Source organism: Mixophyes fleayi, chromosome 2 (genome assembly GCF_038048845.1).
Source record: "Mixophyes fleayi isolate aMixFle1 chromosome 2, aMixFle1.hap1, whole genome shotgun sequence".
NCBI classification, from domain to species: domain Eukaryota; kingdom Metazoa; phylum Chordata; class Amphibia; order Anura; family Limnodynastidae; genus Mixophyes; species Mixophyes fleayi.
The window spans coordinates 76,567,656-76,586,938 of record NC_134403.1 but is presented as its reverse complement, the minus strand read 5'-3'; the positions used below and the strand labels follow the sequence as shown (position 1 = coordinate 76,586,938).

General features: G+C 42.4%; 1 protein-coding gene across 1 annotated transcript in view; it reads left to right on the top strand.

Annotated features, from left to right (window-relative positions):
• The window catches only part of LETMD1 (LETM1 domain containing 1), a 34,620-nt gene extending 25,146 nt beyond the window's left edge, over positions 1-9,474 (top strand). Inside the window, exons 8-9 of the mRNA XM_075199321.1 lie at positions 7,658-7,754; positions 8,292-9,474. Of these exons, the coding sequence (XP_075055422.1) occupies positions 7,658-7,754; positions 8,292-8,365 (171 nt within the window). The 3' untranslated portion in view covers positions 8,366-9,474. The remainder of the gene's footprint in view (positions 1-7,657; positions 7,755-8,291) is intronic.
• Positions 9,475-19,283: the final 9,809 nt, after the last annotated feature.

The following is a 19,283-nucleotide window of genomic DNA, read 5'->3' as shown; positions in this document are numbered from 1 at the left end:
AACTCAGCAGGACAGAGCACAGGACACAGCACCACTGGACTGATACTGCAGAATGTGTAAACTTTGTAATATTGCAGTACCACTGGACTTTTACTGCTGAATGTGTGAACTTGGTAATATTGCAGTACCAATGGGCTTATACTGCAGGATTGGTTGTGAAAATTTTGTGGTAATTAAAAAATATTAAAGTAGTTTTTGGTATTTTTTAAAAAAACTTTTTTTTATTTTTTTAAACACAGGGGAATATTGGGGAAATAACTATGCCCTTAGAAGCACAGAGCACAGGACACAGCACCACTGGACTGAACAGGACACAGCACAGGACCCAGCAGCACCACTGACCTCAGAAGGACAGAGCACAGCACACAGCACCACTGGACTGATACTGCAGAACACAGCACAGCACAGCACAGCACAGCACTAAACAGCACAGAACTAAACAGCACAGAACTAAACAGCACAGAACTAAACAGCACAGAGGACCACCTAACACACCCTCCCTCTACCCTGATCAATGCCCGAGTGAAGATGGCGGCGACTAGCGGGGAATTTATAGGATCCGAGTATCGCGAGATCCGACAACGGGATTATGAGTCAGAGCCTCAGTTTCACTTTTGAATTTGGCGCCAATACCCGGATCTGTCTCGGATCCGACTCGGATCCGCAACGTTCGGGTGGGCTCGGATTTCAGAAATCCGAGTGCGCTCATCCCTAATTTAAACCCATTTCTATTTAGGAATTCTATACATATGATATTTCTCTTTTGGAACATAAAAGAAATACAATATTACATCCAATAAACAGAGTAGGAGTACACACACATGCATATGAGACATGAATAGGCTTTGATAAATTATTTGGGAAGTTGCTTGATCTTTCTCTCTTCTTGATAAGGCTGGTATCTATCCTTGACACACTATGTGCCTCAAATATGGATTATAAAAAATATTGCTTTGATGCATGTTCCCATGTAAGACATAATGCACTTGGAGTGATCAAAGACCCCCAGCTGGTCCTTGTGGTAAAAGGAATTTCTGAAATCTTTTAGTATGTGGGGTGAGGTGCCATAAACAATAGTTGACTGTGACCCTCGCACAGGCCTCTCTTGCACAAACAATTCACAAGATGACAAGTAACACGTCTCTCAAGGGTACAGGTACTCATATCTTTGGGAGTAACCACATTTATATAATTTTTTTTAAATCATGATTATGCCTTAATCCTCACACTTGTTCTTTAATGTACACAGCTAAAAACAGCTGCAAGCCATCTTGCTAAGAAAAATACATGGACTGGTTACTATTATACTAAATTTCGGAGCAAGATAAGACACTTTTAGTGCCAGTGCTGAAGTTAAATATAATTATTTATACATTGAAACCAAACGAGGAACACTTCGGAAGCAAAGAGGGGAAGGAGATTTGGGACCTAATACTTATCTACCATAATGACCATTTAAACAAATGCATTTGCTAAAACACATGTATATGCTATTATGTAGCTAATTACAGATAGTTTTCGGATGTAAAAGTGGACAGATTTTTGTTATTTGTCTTGTTTATATGGTGTATAAATGTGTTATGTATAACAAACCGAGCAGAAATACGAACTTGCACACAATGGAACGGAACCTGATCACAAGAGTTATTGCAGATGACATTGGATAAGTGGTGGTCAGGGCAATGCATTAGGTTATCTGCACAGCTGGCGTGAGAATGGCAAATGGCCTGTTTGAGCCAATGACAATGAGGTAGTAGCAGGAAGCAGCAGGAGCGGTAAGAACGGGAAAGATCTTTTCTGTGCATGATGGTACTGCAGGAAGAGCACTGTGGCTGGAATTATGTGCACAGTGGCCTAGTAGTTATCACTACTGCCTCACAGCACTGGGGTCATGAGTTCGATTCCCGACCATGGTCTTATCTGTGTGGAGTTTGTATGTTCTCCCTGTGTTTGCGTGGGTTTCCTCCAGGTGCTCCGGTTTCCTCCCACACTCCAAAAACATACTGGTAGGTTAATTGGCTGCTATGAAAATTGATCCTAGTCTCTCCCTGTCTGTCTGTCTGTGTCTGTATGTGAGTGTGTGTCTATATTAGGGAATTTAGACTGTAAGCCCCAATGGGGCAGGGACTGATGTGAATGAGTTCTCTGTACAGCGCTGCGGAATTAGTGGCGCTATATAAATAAATGATGATGATGATGAATTAGCAGACATGGGTACAGTGTTGAGCAGAGGCTGGAAGAAGAGAGAGTAGGAGGAGTGTGGACAGAGGTGCAGTGACTGGAAGAAGAGGAAGCTGCAGGAATAGGGACAGTGCAAAAATAGCAGGAAGGAGAGTGGACGGGCCTGTTGTGTTTGGTGGGTGAGGTAGCGGCAGGAGGGTGGATGGGTCTGTTGTGTTTGGTGGATGAGGCCTGTTGTGTTTGGTGGATGAGGTAGCGGCAGAAGTGTGGACGGGCCTGCTGTGTTTGGTGGGTGAGGTAGCGGCAGGAGGGTGGATGGGTCTGTTGTGTTTGGTGGATGAGGCCTGTTGTGTTTGGTGGATGAGGTAGCGGCAGAAGTGTGGACAGGCCTGCTGTGTTTGGTGGGTGAGGTAGCGGCAGGAGGGTGGACGGGTCTGTTGTGTTTGGTGGATGAGGTAGTGGCAGGAGTGTGGACTGGCCCACTGTTTGGTGGATGAGGTAGTGGCAGGAGTGTGGACTGGCCCACTGTTTGGTGGATGAGGTAGTGGCAGGAGTGTGGACTGGCCTACTGTTTAGTGGATGAGGTAGCGGCAGGAGTGTAGACGGGTCCGTTGTGTTTGGTGGATGAGGTAGCGCCAGGAGTGTGGACGGGCCTGTTTATTTTGGTGGGTGAGGTATCGGGAGGAGTGTGGACAGGGCTGCTTTGGGTAGTGCATAAAGGTAGCAGTGAACAAAATGGCTGCAGGAGGTGGGATGGTCATTACTGGAGTGGAAGTATTAGGAATGGGACAGTTCTGTATTGGAAGGAGCAGCAGAGGAGGGCGTAGCAGGATTAGGGACAGGCTTGCAGTGACTGGAGGAAGAGGAAGTAAAGGTAGGAGGACTGATAGGAGAGGCTGTTCTACAGAGAAGAGAATGGGCACATATTAAGTGAGAAGGATGATGATTCCTTAATGACTGGGCCTTCACGGCGACTTAGTGCTTGGCACTTCTGCCTCACAGCACTGAGGTCATGAGCTCGATTCCCAATCATGGCCTTATATGTGTGGAGCTTGTATGTTCTCCTCGTGCTTGTGTGAGTTTCCTCCGGGTGCTCTGGTTTCCTCCCACACTCCAAAAAACATACTGGTAGGTTATTTAGCTGCTATCAAATTGACCCTAGTTTCTGTCTGTGTTTTTTTTGTGCATGTGTATATTTAGGAATTTAGACTGTAAGCTCTATTGGGGCAGGGACTGATGTGAGTTCTCTGTACAGTGCTCCCGAATTAGTGGAGCTATATAAATAGCTGATGATGATGGTCACCATAGAAATGAAAAAATTACACCTAGGCGACCAGCGGGCCCTTTCTTCTGTGAAAAGGCCATTAGTATTCACCTTGCACCAGAGCAAGCAGAATCAGCCTTAAGAGCTACTACACTCTGCTTTACAATGATAAGTGCTGACAAAACAAAATGTCCTACTATATAATTGTGGAAGGTACAGCAGTAAATTGTTTCACTAGGTCATTTTTCTCAATAGAATGTCATTGAACAGCAATTACCGTAACACAATCTATAAACTGGTTATCATAATAAGAACAGCCACTAGATGGCAACATATGAGTCCACTTAATGTGTGGTAACATCCTTCTTTGAAATGAAGACCAAATAAACTATGTATGGGAGGGATGATACATTATGCAGGCAAGTACCACTCCTCCACCTTAAATCTGTTGCAGATGCTGATGGTAGTACGTGTACAGTTTGATCAATGTCCAGCTTCTCTAGCTCCTTTATCATAGTATGCCTTTACTTTCAGGTCTTTCTGTGTAGTATATTCAACCATGTTTTCTATCACTTTGGGTAGTAACAACTTTTTTGCTGTTGGAAGCATTGGCCATCTTCTTCTGGACTGTAACCTTTTGTACTGGGCTACTGTTGATTTCCTCCAATCCAGTATTGTTTTCCAGGTATTTTTACCATGTCTTACTTTATAAGCTTTAATATATTTACTGCCATTCTGTGCTGCTGTGTAATATCCTTCTGGTCCAGGAGAAGCAGTCACAGCGCAGTTACCATCCAATAAAGACACGGGTGACTAGTACCTACTACACTCCTGGTTTCCTTGATGGGCGGGGTACAGTATGCTTAACACTGGGGTTGTTTTATCTTCTATACAACTTGTATTATATGATTGTGCAATGGCGCTATATTATATACTGGACGGTATGCTTAACCCATTGGAGCTTAAGGTGTTTTTTTTTTTTTTATTATTCTAATACAGAAGTAAATAACATGAATATATGTAAAACATTCTGTAAAATATATCCTTAATATAAACTTGTCTATTTACAATAATATATTTTTTTATATGTAATTTTTTATTAAAGATGAACTCAACCCAAAAAGTTCTGCTTCAGATGGAATATCCAACACTGTCTCAAAAGTTTATTTAGCTGGGGAATAGCCGGAAGTTTCCTATTGTTTTCTGTGCACCCAACACTGTTCTGCTTGCTCCTGTAGACCCCCACTTGCAGCATGTTCTGCTTATCTGATAGAAGCCTGGGATGGCAGCATTGAGGTGAGTCTTGTGGTGTCTGCTGCACTCTCACTGCTGCCGACCCAGTCACCCGGACCGCTGGTAAATAATGTTTTGACACTGAATTATTCTAAAAAAAATTGTTTTGAGTGGAATTATCCTTTTACATACAACTAAATATTTTTATATTACAGCAAATTATAATTCTTTATAAAGCACATAATAGAAAAAAAAAACAGTCTGGAAAACATAAAAATAGGCAATAGAATATTATATAATACTCCCTTTGGTGTAAACTTTTCCAACAGTTTGACATAAAGATTGTGAATAACTGAGCTTTCATAGCAACATCTGTAACCACGGAAACAGACTGTGGGGGACACTGTTTCCATGCTCACAGATTTTGCTACGCAAGGTCAGCTATTCACAAATCTTCTGTCAAATGTCAGCAACAGTTTGCTTCAATGTTTTTCAAGAGGCAATGCCAGACCTATTTTAAGTTTTTGGAATTATTCCAGCAACTTTTAGTTCCCAGAATAACAATTTAAATTGGACAAAATAATATTTCAGTGAAGTTAACCCTTAGTACATTTTAGTTGGTAATAAATGTGGTGGTGTAAAAGAAAATGGGTTGAAAGAGTGCATTGTATCTGGTGCTCATTGATTCTCATTATTCGGGCTACAATCTAGCACATCGATGCAGTTGTAGAGGACATGCATGGGAGCAGAGGATGTATAGTCTGTTTTGCAGGCAAATAAGAAATCTTAAGTGTGAAGCCTTAAGATCTCTGGGATTCTGGGAATAGATACTATGAAGTAGCATGTACAATGGTTTGCTTCCTCTAAAGGGAAAGGAAGATTTTAGACCACATGGTTCCAATTTTTTCTGTGCGTCATCAACATTTACTTACATAGCGCCAGCAAATTCTGCAGCGCTTTACATTTGAGAACATACATAGTTAGAAAAAAACAATACTGGGTAATACATACATACAGAGAGGTAAGAGGGACCTGCTTGCAAGCTTACAACCTATGGGACAATGGGTGTTTGATACATGAAGTTAAGTGCTAAACATTGCATCTTGGTCCAGCCAGATTGCAAAGGTAAAAAGTTCTTAGTGGGCTGTGTGATCAGTCACACAACTATGTTGGTCACAGGGTTGTTGTCTTGTGTTAGCTGTGTAGAAGTTGGTAATAGGGTAACTTAGGGAAGTTAAGAGGGTGGCTGATGTATTTCATTAGCTTGTCTGAAGAGGTGGGTTATCAGAGAACGCTTGTAGGTTTTAAGACTAGAGTATAGTCTTATTGTGCGAGGGAGGAGATTTGCAAATTGGTTCCCCATCTCTGTGACACCCAAATCTATATCTCTTCCTTAACTTCTCCCCTTCTGTACTATCTCGTGTAGCCAACTATCTTTCTGCTATCTCCACATGGATGTCCCAACGCTACCTGAAGATCAACATGTCCAAAACAAAACTTATCTTCCCTCCTCCCAGAATCACCACCTGGCCTCAAATCTCCCTCACTGTTAATAACACCACAATTTCCTCAGTCTCCCAAGCCTGCAGCCTTGGTGTCACACTTGACTACGCCCTCTGCTTTATTCCTCACATCCAGACTCTCTCCCAGTCCTGTTGACTTCACCCTAAGAATATTGCCAAAATACGCCCACTTACTACCAAAACTCTTATCCATTCTCTCATCTCCAGTCTTGACTACTGCAACCTCCTTCTATCTGGCTTTCCTGACACCCATATATCCTCACTTCAATACAAAGCCTTTGGTTCTCTGTCCCGTAATCCCCTTTTCTATACGTATCTCCCAACAAGACAGATTTGGGGTGGGACTGGTCCAGGAAATTAAGCAGATAACCTTTCTGAGTTTAGATCAGTGGTTCCTAAAATCTCTGCGGCACCCTTAGGGTCACCATCATTTTTTCAAGGCACCCCTAAAAGCCAAAATAATTACTGAGCAGTCCTGTTTTTTATAAGTATTTGGGTCAATACAGAAATACTTTTAAGTTGTTTAATACACATAAATCTAAGGAAAATATTTTTGTTTTTGTTTTTTCCTCAATTATATTTCTGTCGGAAGAATTTACAGCACTCATTAACAGGAATAAGATCAAACAAAATGAAACAATATGTTCAAAATCATCACACTGTCCCTTCATCAGTTTCCCTTTTATTACACTGCCCCTTTCATCCCCCATTCCTCGTCTTACCTTTTACTTGCCCTTCTTTCTTCAGACTCCTCTCTGCACCGCTTCTCACTGAAAATGTTTGGCGGGAGGAGGGTGTCAGGCGCTGTACTGGTATCTTTATTTGTGGACGAGCTGGAGGTGGCAGGCAGAGGGGGAGCTCTTGGTGCCTCCCTTGTGTTGCTTACCACCGTCCTGACCGCGGCATCCCTGTGAGATTTCCGCAGCACCCAGTTTGGGAACCGCTGAGTTAGAAACTAAACCTGTGTTTCTGTTCTTTGCTTCATAATTATCACATACCAAATGTGCTTTTGTCATTCCTTCTGAAAGAAAAGATTGTTGCTCCAACCTTCCCTTTAAGTCATCTTGCAGGATGCATATATCTCATGGCTGTTCCTATCTACCACCAAGTCACATCTCATACAGACTTGCTTGGTCTGCATCTAGTTAATTACACCCTAGTCTAAATGCATCAGACATCTGCATTAAACACTGTATGGTTTCTGGATGTGGTGCAGTAAGGAATGCTAATGTAATGTTTGTGCACAAAATAAGCCTCAAACTATGAGACATATGGACAATGGCAGATCCAGGGGACATATCAACCTTAGAATGAATATGAAAGGTTTCCCCAATGCAACTGTGCTCCTCTATTTAACAGATTGTTATTAAAAAGGAAACACTGTACCAGAATAACATTAGAAAAGCAGTAACATGTAACCATATCTGTGTAACCTGTCGCTCGCTGTGTTTGTCAGGCTTGTTATATCAGAGGGCTGAATTCCACTCCCCTCAATACAGAGGACTGCAGAGAATGGCTAAACTGCTGGCTCCAGTTGTCTAACAATTTGAAAGGTAAGGACTGTCTACCTGACATACTTGTGTGGGGTGAGTACTTACACATTGCTGTCCAGCTAAAGGTGTTAGTCAGTGTCTTGGGCTTTAAAGGTTAACTCCACTATGTGAAACTTTTCTTTTTACCTGAAGCTCTGGCCATCTTTGGAGGGCCAGTCCTTTACTTACAGCCAGCCCCTTCCATCCCATCCCAAACCCACCATCCTCTGTTTTGAACGGTGTAGTGAGAGCAGATTTCCACAGTGTTGTGCTCATCTGATGATGTGTTAGAGGGAGCCAGCCATAGGACTCTACAGCCCATCCCCTGAAATGGCAGAAGCTTCAGAATAGACAAGTGCTAGACATTCTACTAGATAAATCTTTTATTTAAAAACATCTGTTATTTCTATTGCCCCTTTCACACTTCTGCTTTAAAGGTAAATTAATCTTTTCGTAGCTCTGGCCAGTGCCACATATTTTATGTTATATTTTTACTGGAAACTTGTCTGTTCCATATAAAAATAGGATTTTGATAAATGTTTTATGTTTTTTTTTCAGCGTCTGAGGCTTCCTTATTGTTGCACAGCATGGTCTTACTATCCGCCAACTACCTCCAGTCTTTAAAGAAGTGATCACTTGGAAAATGGTCACTCTGCTCCCTGGAACACCCCTGGTACAGACACCGAGCTTGTTGTTCTCAAGTTACTTGAAACGTGCACTATGGAGGGATTTGGATTTTGTGGGTGCTGGAAGCCGTCCATTCTCGGAAGACTTTCACATTATGCATTATTAAGTGTTGTGAGCAATAGCTCTTTACCTGGAGAAATATTCAGAGGGGAAAAAACCTTGGACAGATGGGACCAAATAAAGGAAGGAAAACTTTAGTATCAAAACAACTTGAAGTCTAGTCAATTGACTAAACTGAACCGTTAAAATGACCTTAATTTTATTTTATGCAAGTGGATGTAAATTGGTGGTCAAAATACCTCTGAAGATTTTTTTTTTCCTCTTTTGTGGGGGGGAGGGGTTCTCTCCAGGTTTAAGAAAGGACCAACTTGGTACCTAGAATTGACACCTACTACTGAGAAATTATGTACAGTTGGTCTGAAATATAAAGTTAATATGTTTCTACAGCTCCAAACAGCCACTGTTTAATTGGGATTCTGTCTATCCCAATGGGGTTTGAACCACTGTTGCGGCTTTCCCCTGTATATGGTTGGTAGATGTATAATGCTAAACTACTGCCATTTTTGTTTTTTTAATGTGTTTTCTACATTTTAATAAGTGGTTGTATATTTTATTTCTGCTTGTGTTGGTTCGGTGTACACATAAATGTGTAAGATTTATAAAACAAGCTTTTGACACAATCTGACTTCTGTTATGGTTACTTTTGCTTTCTCGCTTAGAAATACTCTAAACCTTTTTTTTTCTTACAATAAACTCCATGGTAAAATGGTTTGGGTTTTTCCGAGCATATAAGCCCCTCCCTCACAACTATAACTATATTCCACGCTGGTAACCTCCTCGGAGGTTCTCATGGCTTCTTTGGTCCGCAACGCTGCCCTCTGATGAGCTTTAAATGAATACAGCAATCAGTGCAAGTGTATCCAGAATGGGGATTGGACAGATTGCTGGAGCCCTTGAAAACTAAATGTTATTGGTTAAGGCATGGATGAGTTCATTGGTAACCACATGGGGTTCGCAATATGGGAATCCTGTGGTATATCTAGTTGGGGGTTTGTGGAGTTGATAGAGAAGCCACTACTTTGCTGTGTGTAAACACTGGTTGCAACACAGTATTGTGTAGACCTAACAAACCAATTCAAATCTCTGCACCTGTATTCAAAGTCTGACATGTCTAATGGTTTGTTCAGATAAACATTTTAGTGCTGTATGTGTGTTAGCAGCTGCCCCTGTGAACAGCATGTTATCAGTGTTCCAACTGGAATGCATGATGTTTTCTTTCAGACTGGTGACATTTTCCTTATTAAGTTATAAGATATCCACATGCAAGAGGGCCACTTGTAGCCCACAAAACACACTTTAACGTGTCATCGTGAATGTGGAACAGAACTAGTTTAAGTTGCTGCTGTAGATACTTTAGGCAACATGTATGGTTTTTATACTGGCAAACAGACAAAGTACAGATGGTCACTTCTGTTTTTTTGTTTTTTTTAATCAACCCCATAAAAAGCAATTAATTGGTAGTTATTAAAAAAAAAAAAAAACCACAATCAATGGATATCTTCCATTCCCAAACTACAGGGGATAGTGGTCTATACTTTAGATAATAATGCAGGTATAATCTACTGCTATACACACATCCCCAAATCTTTTACCATTATCTATATCACAGGTAGACCCCACTCACTTTCCTATTGCAGTTACCTGTGCTAAATAAATAAGGGGCAGCAGTTGAGTGGGCGATTTTTTTTTTTTTTTTTTTGTTTTGTTTTGTTTTGTTTTGTTTTTCCCCAGTGTGAACCTCCACACACAGTACTTGCAGCTGAAGTTCCCTCTGACCGATAGCTGCTCAGTTTCCTGTCATACATTGGTGGCTCTAGTTCAGTGCAAACCCAGAAGGGGCAGCTGTTCTGAGTAAGACCCACCCAGAGGAATCAATTTAGAGAAATGAAGGGAGGCTGCACAGAGCTTTTTTCAGTTGGCGATGGGAAGTGCAAATACTTTGACAATGGATATGCCTCAACTTTGTAAGCTTGGTTACAAAGTATTATTGCGCAGCATATACTTTGCCCCAGGCATAGTTCAGCATGTTATGAGGACCAGATAAGGCTTATGTTTGCCATCAGCTATGCAAAGGATACAGCAGCTTTTGGAGCCAACTCTTGGATATTAGAGAAATTTGTTGAGGCTCAGACCATACAGCCATGAGCAGAAATATTGGCACCCGTGCGTTGTCTTCATATAGCTCACAATTTCCTCTAAACATAAAGCTTCATTAACAACAGTATTCTGGAAGCTGCTCTCCACGCTGTTGACTGGGCCTTCTCTCTGCTGGTTTGTGGCCCTTCTGCTCCTGCCTGCTGTCTCCGCCTCCGGTCGCGGCCTCGTCCTGCATTTCTCTCCAGAACTCCACGCCTGCTGCCCACCACCAGCCCTCTCTGTTTGTGCCCCTGGCAGCCTCCCTGGATGCCTCTGTGCCCTTCTCCGAGGAGGCCACTGGTACTCCTCTGCTCACTCCACTCCGCACTGCTCACTCCACCCTGTCCTCCTTACTTGGGTGCCTCAACCCCCTCTCTACCCCGTCACAGATTTCACATAACCCCTATCCCCTACCTGTCCCTCCCCCCCAGCCTTGGTCCCATCTCCCTCTCTCTGCATACAGGCACTCACTTTGCCCTGCCACCCCCATACCTCGGGCCCCTACCTGAACTTTGGACCCATCGGACCGCTCCTGGGACTACCTGTAATCTGTCTGGACTCACCTGTTCCTGTGTTCTCCATCTTCCACGCCTGGTACCGGCTCTCTGTAGCCCTTCATTGCTGCTATTATCATGTGTTTCATTCCAATTTAGCATAAGTTTACCTTAACGTTTATTTTAATTTTTACTTCACTTTATATTGTTTTTGCCACTGCCTTTCTGTTTTACTCCATTCTTTAGTCCTAATTTACTGTTTTATTCTGTTCTGATAGTCCTAAATTTGCTCTGGACCACTACGGTCTGCCTTTTGCTGCCTTCATTTCTGTTACTCCCTTACCCCTTCTCCTGCCTCCTCTGCCCCTTTCTCTCGCTCCCCGTCCCACTGTCTCTCACCATGCCGCCCCGCTCCTTTCCCATACCCATCCTCTCCCCTAGACCCCTTCACTGGCCCAACTCTCACTGTCCAATCTCTAACCCTCTTCCACGCTCCATCAACCCTGACAATCTCATCCACATCTCCCCACTTCCCTCCCTCCCCTTCTCATGTGCCCTCGCACTCCAGGTTCATCTGTAACAAGCTGTCCTCCATCCATGACTTCTTCATCTCCAACTCTCTTAACCTTCTTGCCATCACTAGAACCTGGCAACGCCTCACCCGCCGCTCTCTCCTATGGGGGTTCCTCCTTCACCCACTCCACCAGACCTGATGAGCGTCCAGGAGGTGGAGTGAGCCTCTTCCTATCCCCTAGCTGCACGTTTTGGGTCATTGCCACTTTTTGGGTCAAGTACACTCCATCAGTCTCTTCTCCCCCATCCACCTCCGTGGATGGGGGGAGAAGAGATCGTCCCCCCGGCCCCACCTCCCTTTTTCTCAACAACTTTGCTGCCTTACTTCCCCACTACCTTTCCTCTGACCTTCCCTCCATCATACTTGGCAACTTTAACATCCCTATTAACTAGAGATGCTCACTGACCCCCATGAACTGGTTTTGGATCTAGATTAGTTTCGTGTTTTGGTTTTTGCAAAGCCACCCTCGTGTGTTTTGGTTTTTTTGTTCCTACATTATTATTAACCTCAATAACACTAATTTCAAGTCATTTGCAATCAATTTAGATCTCACAGATCACAATATTATTTCCATACACTTTCAGATAATTACTGCAGCGACCTGGCTGGATGCTAAGCGACAAAGCAATGACACAAACACACGGCAGTTCCTAGGACACATTGGCACACAGCAGTGGCAGAGAAGAAAAATGGGGGTCCCCCTCGCTATGTTGGATCTAAAAAAGGAATTCAAAACTCACGAGCTCCAAGATCTGGCGAAGTCACGATGACGTTTTCGATTCCGAGGGCGTGCGACAGTACTGAGCCGGTGTGTTCGGCTCTCCAGGAACCGAGCCTGAGCATGTCTACTATTAACAACTACTCTGACCCTGCCACCATCACCCTTTCCACCTCACTCAGTGGACCTCAACCCCCAACTTCTGTCTTATTCACTCCCTTCACCTTGTCTTCTCTCATCTCTGCGATCTCTTTGACTTCTCCAACTCTCTCTTCCCACTCTTTGACCACCATCTCCTCTCCTTCACTCTGTCCTGCTCCCACCTCACCTAAAGCTACCCTCACTAGGCGCAACCTTGAGGCTCTCCTGTCGCCTCTTCCCTCCCAGGCGTCCTCTCTCTACAACCATTCCCTCACTACTGCCCTGGATGCTGTCACCCCTGCTTCTTTTTTTTCTGCCCACGCCGCCTCATTCCCCAACCTGGCACTATAAACTCACCCGCTTCCTCCAAAAGTGCCCTCGCACTGCTGAACGCCTCTGAAGGAAATCTCGTTCCCTTGCTGACTTCCTTCACTTTAAATTTATCCTCTCCTCATTCTGCTCTGCCCTCTCCATCACTAAATAATCCTTCTTTATGTCCCTCATTTCTTTCAGTCCTCCAATCCCCATCGCCTCTTTGCCACTTTCAACTCCTTCCTCTCTCCGTCCCGCTTTCCCTCTCCGCCACCTTTTTCTCCTCCAAAATTGAGGCCATCAGACTGAACATCTCCTCCCATCCTTTTTCCCACCACCCTCATTACTTCACCTCCCTCCAACAACCAACTCTGGTGCTCCTTCTGCCCTACATCGGGTGAAGAAGTTCGCTCCCTTATTCTTTCCTCTCCGCCCTCTACCTGTCTTCTCGATCCCATCCCCTCTCACCTCCTTCGCTATCGCTCTCCCACTGCAGGCTCTTACCTTGCACACCTTTTCAACCTATCACTCTCCTCTGGCGTAGTCCCCTCCTCATTTAAACACGCTATCATATATCCTATCCTTAAAAAAAACAATCTTGACCCCACCTCTCTTGCTAATTATCGCCCTCTTTCACTTCTCCACTTTGCCTCCAAAGTACTTGAGTGGATTGTCTGCAGCCGCCTCACCAGACACCTCACGGACAATTCCCTCCTGGACCCTCTCCAATCCAGTTTCCGCCCACTCCACTTCACTGAAAGTGCCCTGGCCAAAGTTACTAATGATCTCCTATCTGCCAAATCCAGGGGTCACTTCTCCCTGCTCATTCTCCTCGACCTCTCCGCAGTCTTAAACTAGCCCTTCCTGCTCCAAACCCTTCTCTCTCTGCCTTGCTGAATCTGTGCACGCCTGGTTCACCTCATACCTTGCTAACCGCATCTGTTTCCACGTCTGGTTCTTCCTCCACCCCCTCCCCTCTTCCTGTAGGAGTCTATCAAGGCTCTGATCTTAGCCCTCAACTCTTTTCACTCTATACATCCTCCCTTGGTGCTCTCATCTCCTTCTTCAGTATCACCTTTATGCTGATGACATTCAACACTACATCTCTTCTCCTTCCTCCACCCTCCTCTCTCGTGTATGTGACTGCCTCTCTGCCAACTCCTCCTGGATGTCCTCACGCTTTCTCAAAATTAACATCTCTAAAACTGAGCTCATTGTCTTTCCTCCCCCTAGACTCCCCTCCCACCATGACCTCTCTATCATTGTTAATAACACCACTATCTCCTCTGCCACTAAACTCTGCTGCCTGGGCGTCATCCTCGACGCCTCTCTCTCTTTTGCCCCCCACATTCAATCCCTTGCCCAAGCCTGTCGCTTCCAACTAGGCAACATTGCCTGCATCGCCCCTCTTTCTCTCTCAGGATGCCAGCAAAACTATCATCCACGCACTCATCTCTCGCCTCGATTATTGCAATCTCCTCCTTACTGGCCTCCCCCACTCCCATCTCGCCCCCCTTCACTCTATACTCAATGCGGCTGCAAAATTCATCTTTTCACGCCGCTCCTCCACTGCCTTGCCTTACACTGGCTCCCCTTTCCCTACAGAATCCTTTTCAAACACCTTACCATCACTTACAAGGCTCTTTCCCAGTCTACTGCCCCCTATATCTCTAACCTCTCCATTCACACTCTTGCCTGCTCCCTGCGCTCGGTTAATGACCGTCGCCTCTCCTCCACTCTGATCACCTGTTCCCACTCCAGAATCCAAGACTTCTCCCGTGCGGCCCCCCTTCACTGGAACGACCTCCCTCGCTCCATACGTCTCTCTCCTAATCTGTGCTCCTTCAAACGGGCACTTAAAACTCACCTGTTCCTCAAAGCCTACCAACCATCCACTTAACCCCCTCATCTCCACCGCTCATTTTCCCCTCCCGGTCCCCCTGTTCTCTCGTCCATGCTTTAACTGACTCCCCATTGTGCCTGGTTTTTGTTTACCCTCCCTTAGGATGTAAGCTAATATCAGCAGTTCCCTCCTGTCTCCATACCTGTGTTTCTGCTCTGTCTTTACTGCATTAGCCTGCCTGGAGTTTCTGAAGTATTGGTATTTTTTGTTTATTGTTCAGTACTGTTTCACCCTGTATAGTCTAGCGTTTGTACTGTGTACGATGCTGTGGAAATCTTGTCACGCCTAACAAATAAATGCCAAAAATAATATTCTGTCAATTTTACAGAACCTTTGTTTTTCTGAATTTAATACTATATATACTCTTAAATCAGAAACTGAGAAGATATATCATTGTCAAAATTGACACCTAAAACTTAATATGTGGTAAGACAGGCTTTTGTCAAAATAACTGCAATCAACCAGGTCCTATAAGCTATAATGGATGAGCTTACTGCGCCTCTCTACTGGCAATTTGATAGCAAGATAAGTTGGAAGTTCAGAAGCAAAATTGTGTCTACTGTGTGAAATGTATAAATATCATTCAAACAGCTGATATCACTGACTTTTGTATATGTAATATACAAAATAGTAAGTATAAAATCAGTTATCAGACAAGCAACCTTGCATTTGACCATTTGTAAAAATAATCTGGCATTATCGTCTAGGACATAGACATACAAATATTTTGTCTTTTAATTTGTGTTTAATTTTCTTTTTCTGCTTAACCTTTGTTTCCCGCACAGATTAAAATGAAGTAAAACTACAAGGGAACAAAAAAAAGACTAAAAGCGTTTACTGTCCCTAATACGAACATGTGGGCACATTACTTTTTATTGTTTTTTTTTTTATAGTTACCACTTTACAAAACAATACATTATTAGTCCACAGTTTACATCTTCCTCTACACTATGGATGTCCACTGATGAAATACAGAAATTGGCAAAGAACAATTAGCCGAACAGTCTATAGCACAGGGTTTTGCTGGGCTGTCTCCTGCAGAGTCCTTCTGGCACTTCAACCTGCCAACATAATTACATGTCAAATTCACAGCTCCGTTGCTGTGGGCATAAGACATTGGAACATATTTACATCAGCAGGTGGAGACCCAATTTCATCTGAGGATTCCCATAATACAGAGGAAAGGATCGATCTGTGTTCCACTGTTCAAGCTAGCGCAGAATCCGGAAAATCATGCACGTACTTATGGTTTTGCAGTATAGCCTTCCCAGAAGCAAAGCCTGATTTGGAGATATTAGATACGCAATCTTTGGCATCCTACACCGTCTCCAATATACTAGCGATACCCCATACCAGTCAATCTTTTATCAGGTGTTTTTACTCATTACCGGAGTTGGTTTTTACCTTTGATGAAAGAACATGTTTAAAATATGGGATGTAAAGAAAGCTGCCTTTCAGCCTCTGCCATCATTAAACCTACTGTGCCTAACATGAAATCCAGCAATGTCTGCAACAGAAGGTATTGACATGTTTATGGCTAGTTTATAACCAACGCTGCCCCAAAGAAGAAAAAAAAGATCTAAACGGTCATCTAGAAATTGTGAGCAGATTCATGCAAACCTTTATGTAATTGTCCTTTTCAGCAATGTACCCAGAAAAGTTGACTTGCTTCATAGATTAAGACAAGATCTAAATCCAATTAGTAGATAGTCCATTTCAAACTTAATTGATTCACATTTTGCAATGACGAGATCCAATATGTCTATATTAGCTAGCAATGCATCTTTTAGCTCAACACAAACCCAGTATGCATTGATTCTTGGATGAGTCTTTAATTTGTTTTAGAGAAAAAGCCCCATGTGGGAGAGAAAGTGAAATGTAGGGGAAAATTGAATTCCTTGTTATATGCTGCCTTTGTAACAGTAATATGGATTTTTACATGCACCCCGTATAGGCGGTGCAGGAAGATCTGTGATGTTCGGGTACTATAGTACCTGATAATGAGCACAGCCAGAGATTGCGGTGATGTCCAGTGGCTCACCTCTAGAGATGAATGGATGTTTAGTCACCCTCTAATGATTAATGAATTCACACTTCAATAAAAAAAAAAAAAAAAACACACAGAAAGCTCTATAATGCATTGTAAATGTCTAAGTTTCTATTAGGAGCTTACTGAACACATGTTGATGACTCCAGTAATATTTGGCCCATTCCCACATACCAAGATAATTAGATAACCCCCTACCCCAAAGTGCCATGCATTATGTTCCCAGTAGCCTGCCTGCGTTTTCTACAATGTCATTTTCTGTAAAAAAGACTAAAAAAAATTGTGAGAATTCAAAACATGTGAAGAGCCACTTTATACATTTAACCTGTGGGGATAGATTGCTAAAATGTGTGACATTTAATTACTATGCTGCAAATGCAAGTCACTTTAGTGTCTGACCAAGAACCTCTAAAAAATTTTTTTTAAAAAAAACCCAAAAATTGCGCCAAACTGTCAACACTGAGGACACTGACCATGCGTGTGGAAGCGTTGGAATAAAGGTGTCAATACTGCACGGAAATCAGGCAAATGGAGATGGTAAATTGCAACCTACAAAGTGAATCTGTGAGCTGGGACTGGTTAAAGTACATGTCTATGTCTAGGAGACGGCTTTATGACCAGTTGCTATCTTTTGAGTTAATAATGTGTCACCTAACTAATTTTTTGGCTACACAGAGTAAATAATAAAAAAATATCACATCTGGGAAATGAGATACTTGTTATTTTACTGTAGCTTTTTAATCCTTTTTTATGAGCTAATCATGGGCTCCAACACAGAATTAACACTTGACCTAGACAAGTGCAATTTTTAAAAATCAAAATTTGAAATATAATTTTGCAAAAAATGAAAACAATGTTTAGTCCCAATTTAGAGATCCATCATTTTCTCAGCAAATAATGTACAGTATCACATTGCTTCTAATTTTATAATAATTAAGCTCATTTCTAAAATCCTTTAAATGGAGTTTCTTTATCTTTGACCATCTGATTTCTTGTGAATGTTAAAATGTACAAGTAACGTCTGAACCAATATTCATGAGAATTCATTCCAATAACTAGGGATATTGCAGAGGCAGACAGACACAAACAAGTTCAGTGTATGGAGTCACATGCCTATTGATACAAGAGCCTTATAACTATTCAGTGCTAATGGAGTCAATCCAATCTAAACATTTTGACCTTGTTCCAATTACTTCAAACTTGCTTACACATGGGTACGTAGGAGTGGGCCATGCTGAAATAGCATCATAACGCTTATTGGTTACTGTAGTGTTTCCCAAACCCAGTCCTCAGGGACCCCTAACAGTGCATGTTTTCCATATCTCTAAGCTGGAGCACAGGTGTATTCATTACTGAATGACACATTTTGAAAGATCCACAGGTGGTATAATTATTTCACTTGTGACCTGGAAAACCTGCACTGTTAGGGGTCCCTGTGAACTGGATTTGGGAAACACTGGGTTACAGCTTAACAGCAGCACAGACTGTTTTAGCCCAGAAACTTCATAACTGGATGTGCAGGATATAATGTATGAGCACAACAGTTGATCGTACCTTTGTGAAATGTACATACATCAATGTAGACTGATACCAACGTTTCAGACTCCAGACCCAGGGAAAGAACAGTCCAGAAATTCTATAGTTTGAGCATAATTTCATTTATTCTTACATTTAAATATTCTCTTAAATACAGAATTGTCACAATTCAGAAATTCTAGAAACGCAAACAAGAATGCTGGAGGAAAAAAAGAACATGGCAATTTTTGGATTTTACATTGAAATTATTAATTTGTGTACAGTTTCATGAAGGAAGCAAGTCAGAGAGGTGATTAATAAGTTACACTGGTAAACAAGAGGGCTCGGGAAGAAGATTAAGCTAAACACTACAAAATTAAACAGTAGTGACATGAAAACTGAATATTGCAAGAGGCATTTAGTCTCTCACAAGGTGGCTATGTGTAGATCACAGGTGATTTGTGGTCCTCCAGTCGTTGAAACACAACACTCAGTTCAACATCCGCAGGACACACAGAATGTAGACACCCGCTTGCTAAACAAGGAAAGAAAATTCAAAAAACACCCTAACTATAGAAATCTGGTAACCATAAAAAAATGGATTTTTGAAATTCTATGGACATCATTTTTACACATATCTGACCACCCTGTCTTTCCATTCTCCAACTCTTCTGAGCCCACATCACAATTTGTATCATCATAGTGTGGTCATGTAAAACTATGCATTGCTTTACCACGAATAATGCACAAATAAATATTGCACCTTAGCAATACATAAATCTATACAGTTTAAGATTTTTGCACAAAGCCCACTGTCAATGCAATACTGGATATTTTATTATTCCAGCTCAGCACTTTTAAAATTTAACAAAAAAAATAAAAATAAAACCATGGTCTTAATATGAAAACACCTTATTTTAGTTACAGCTATTTCAAGTATAAGTCTCACACATAGTGTATCAC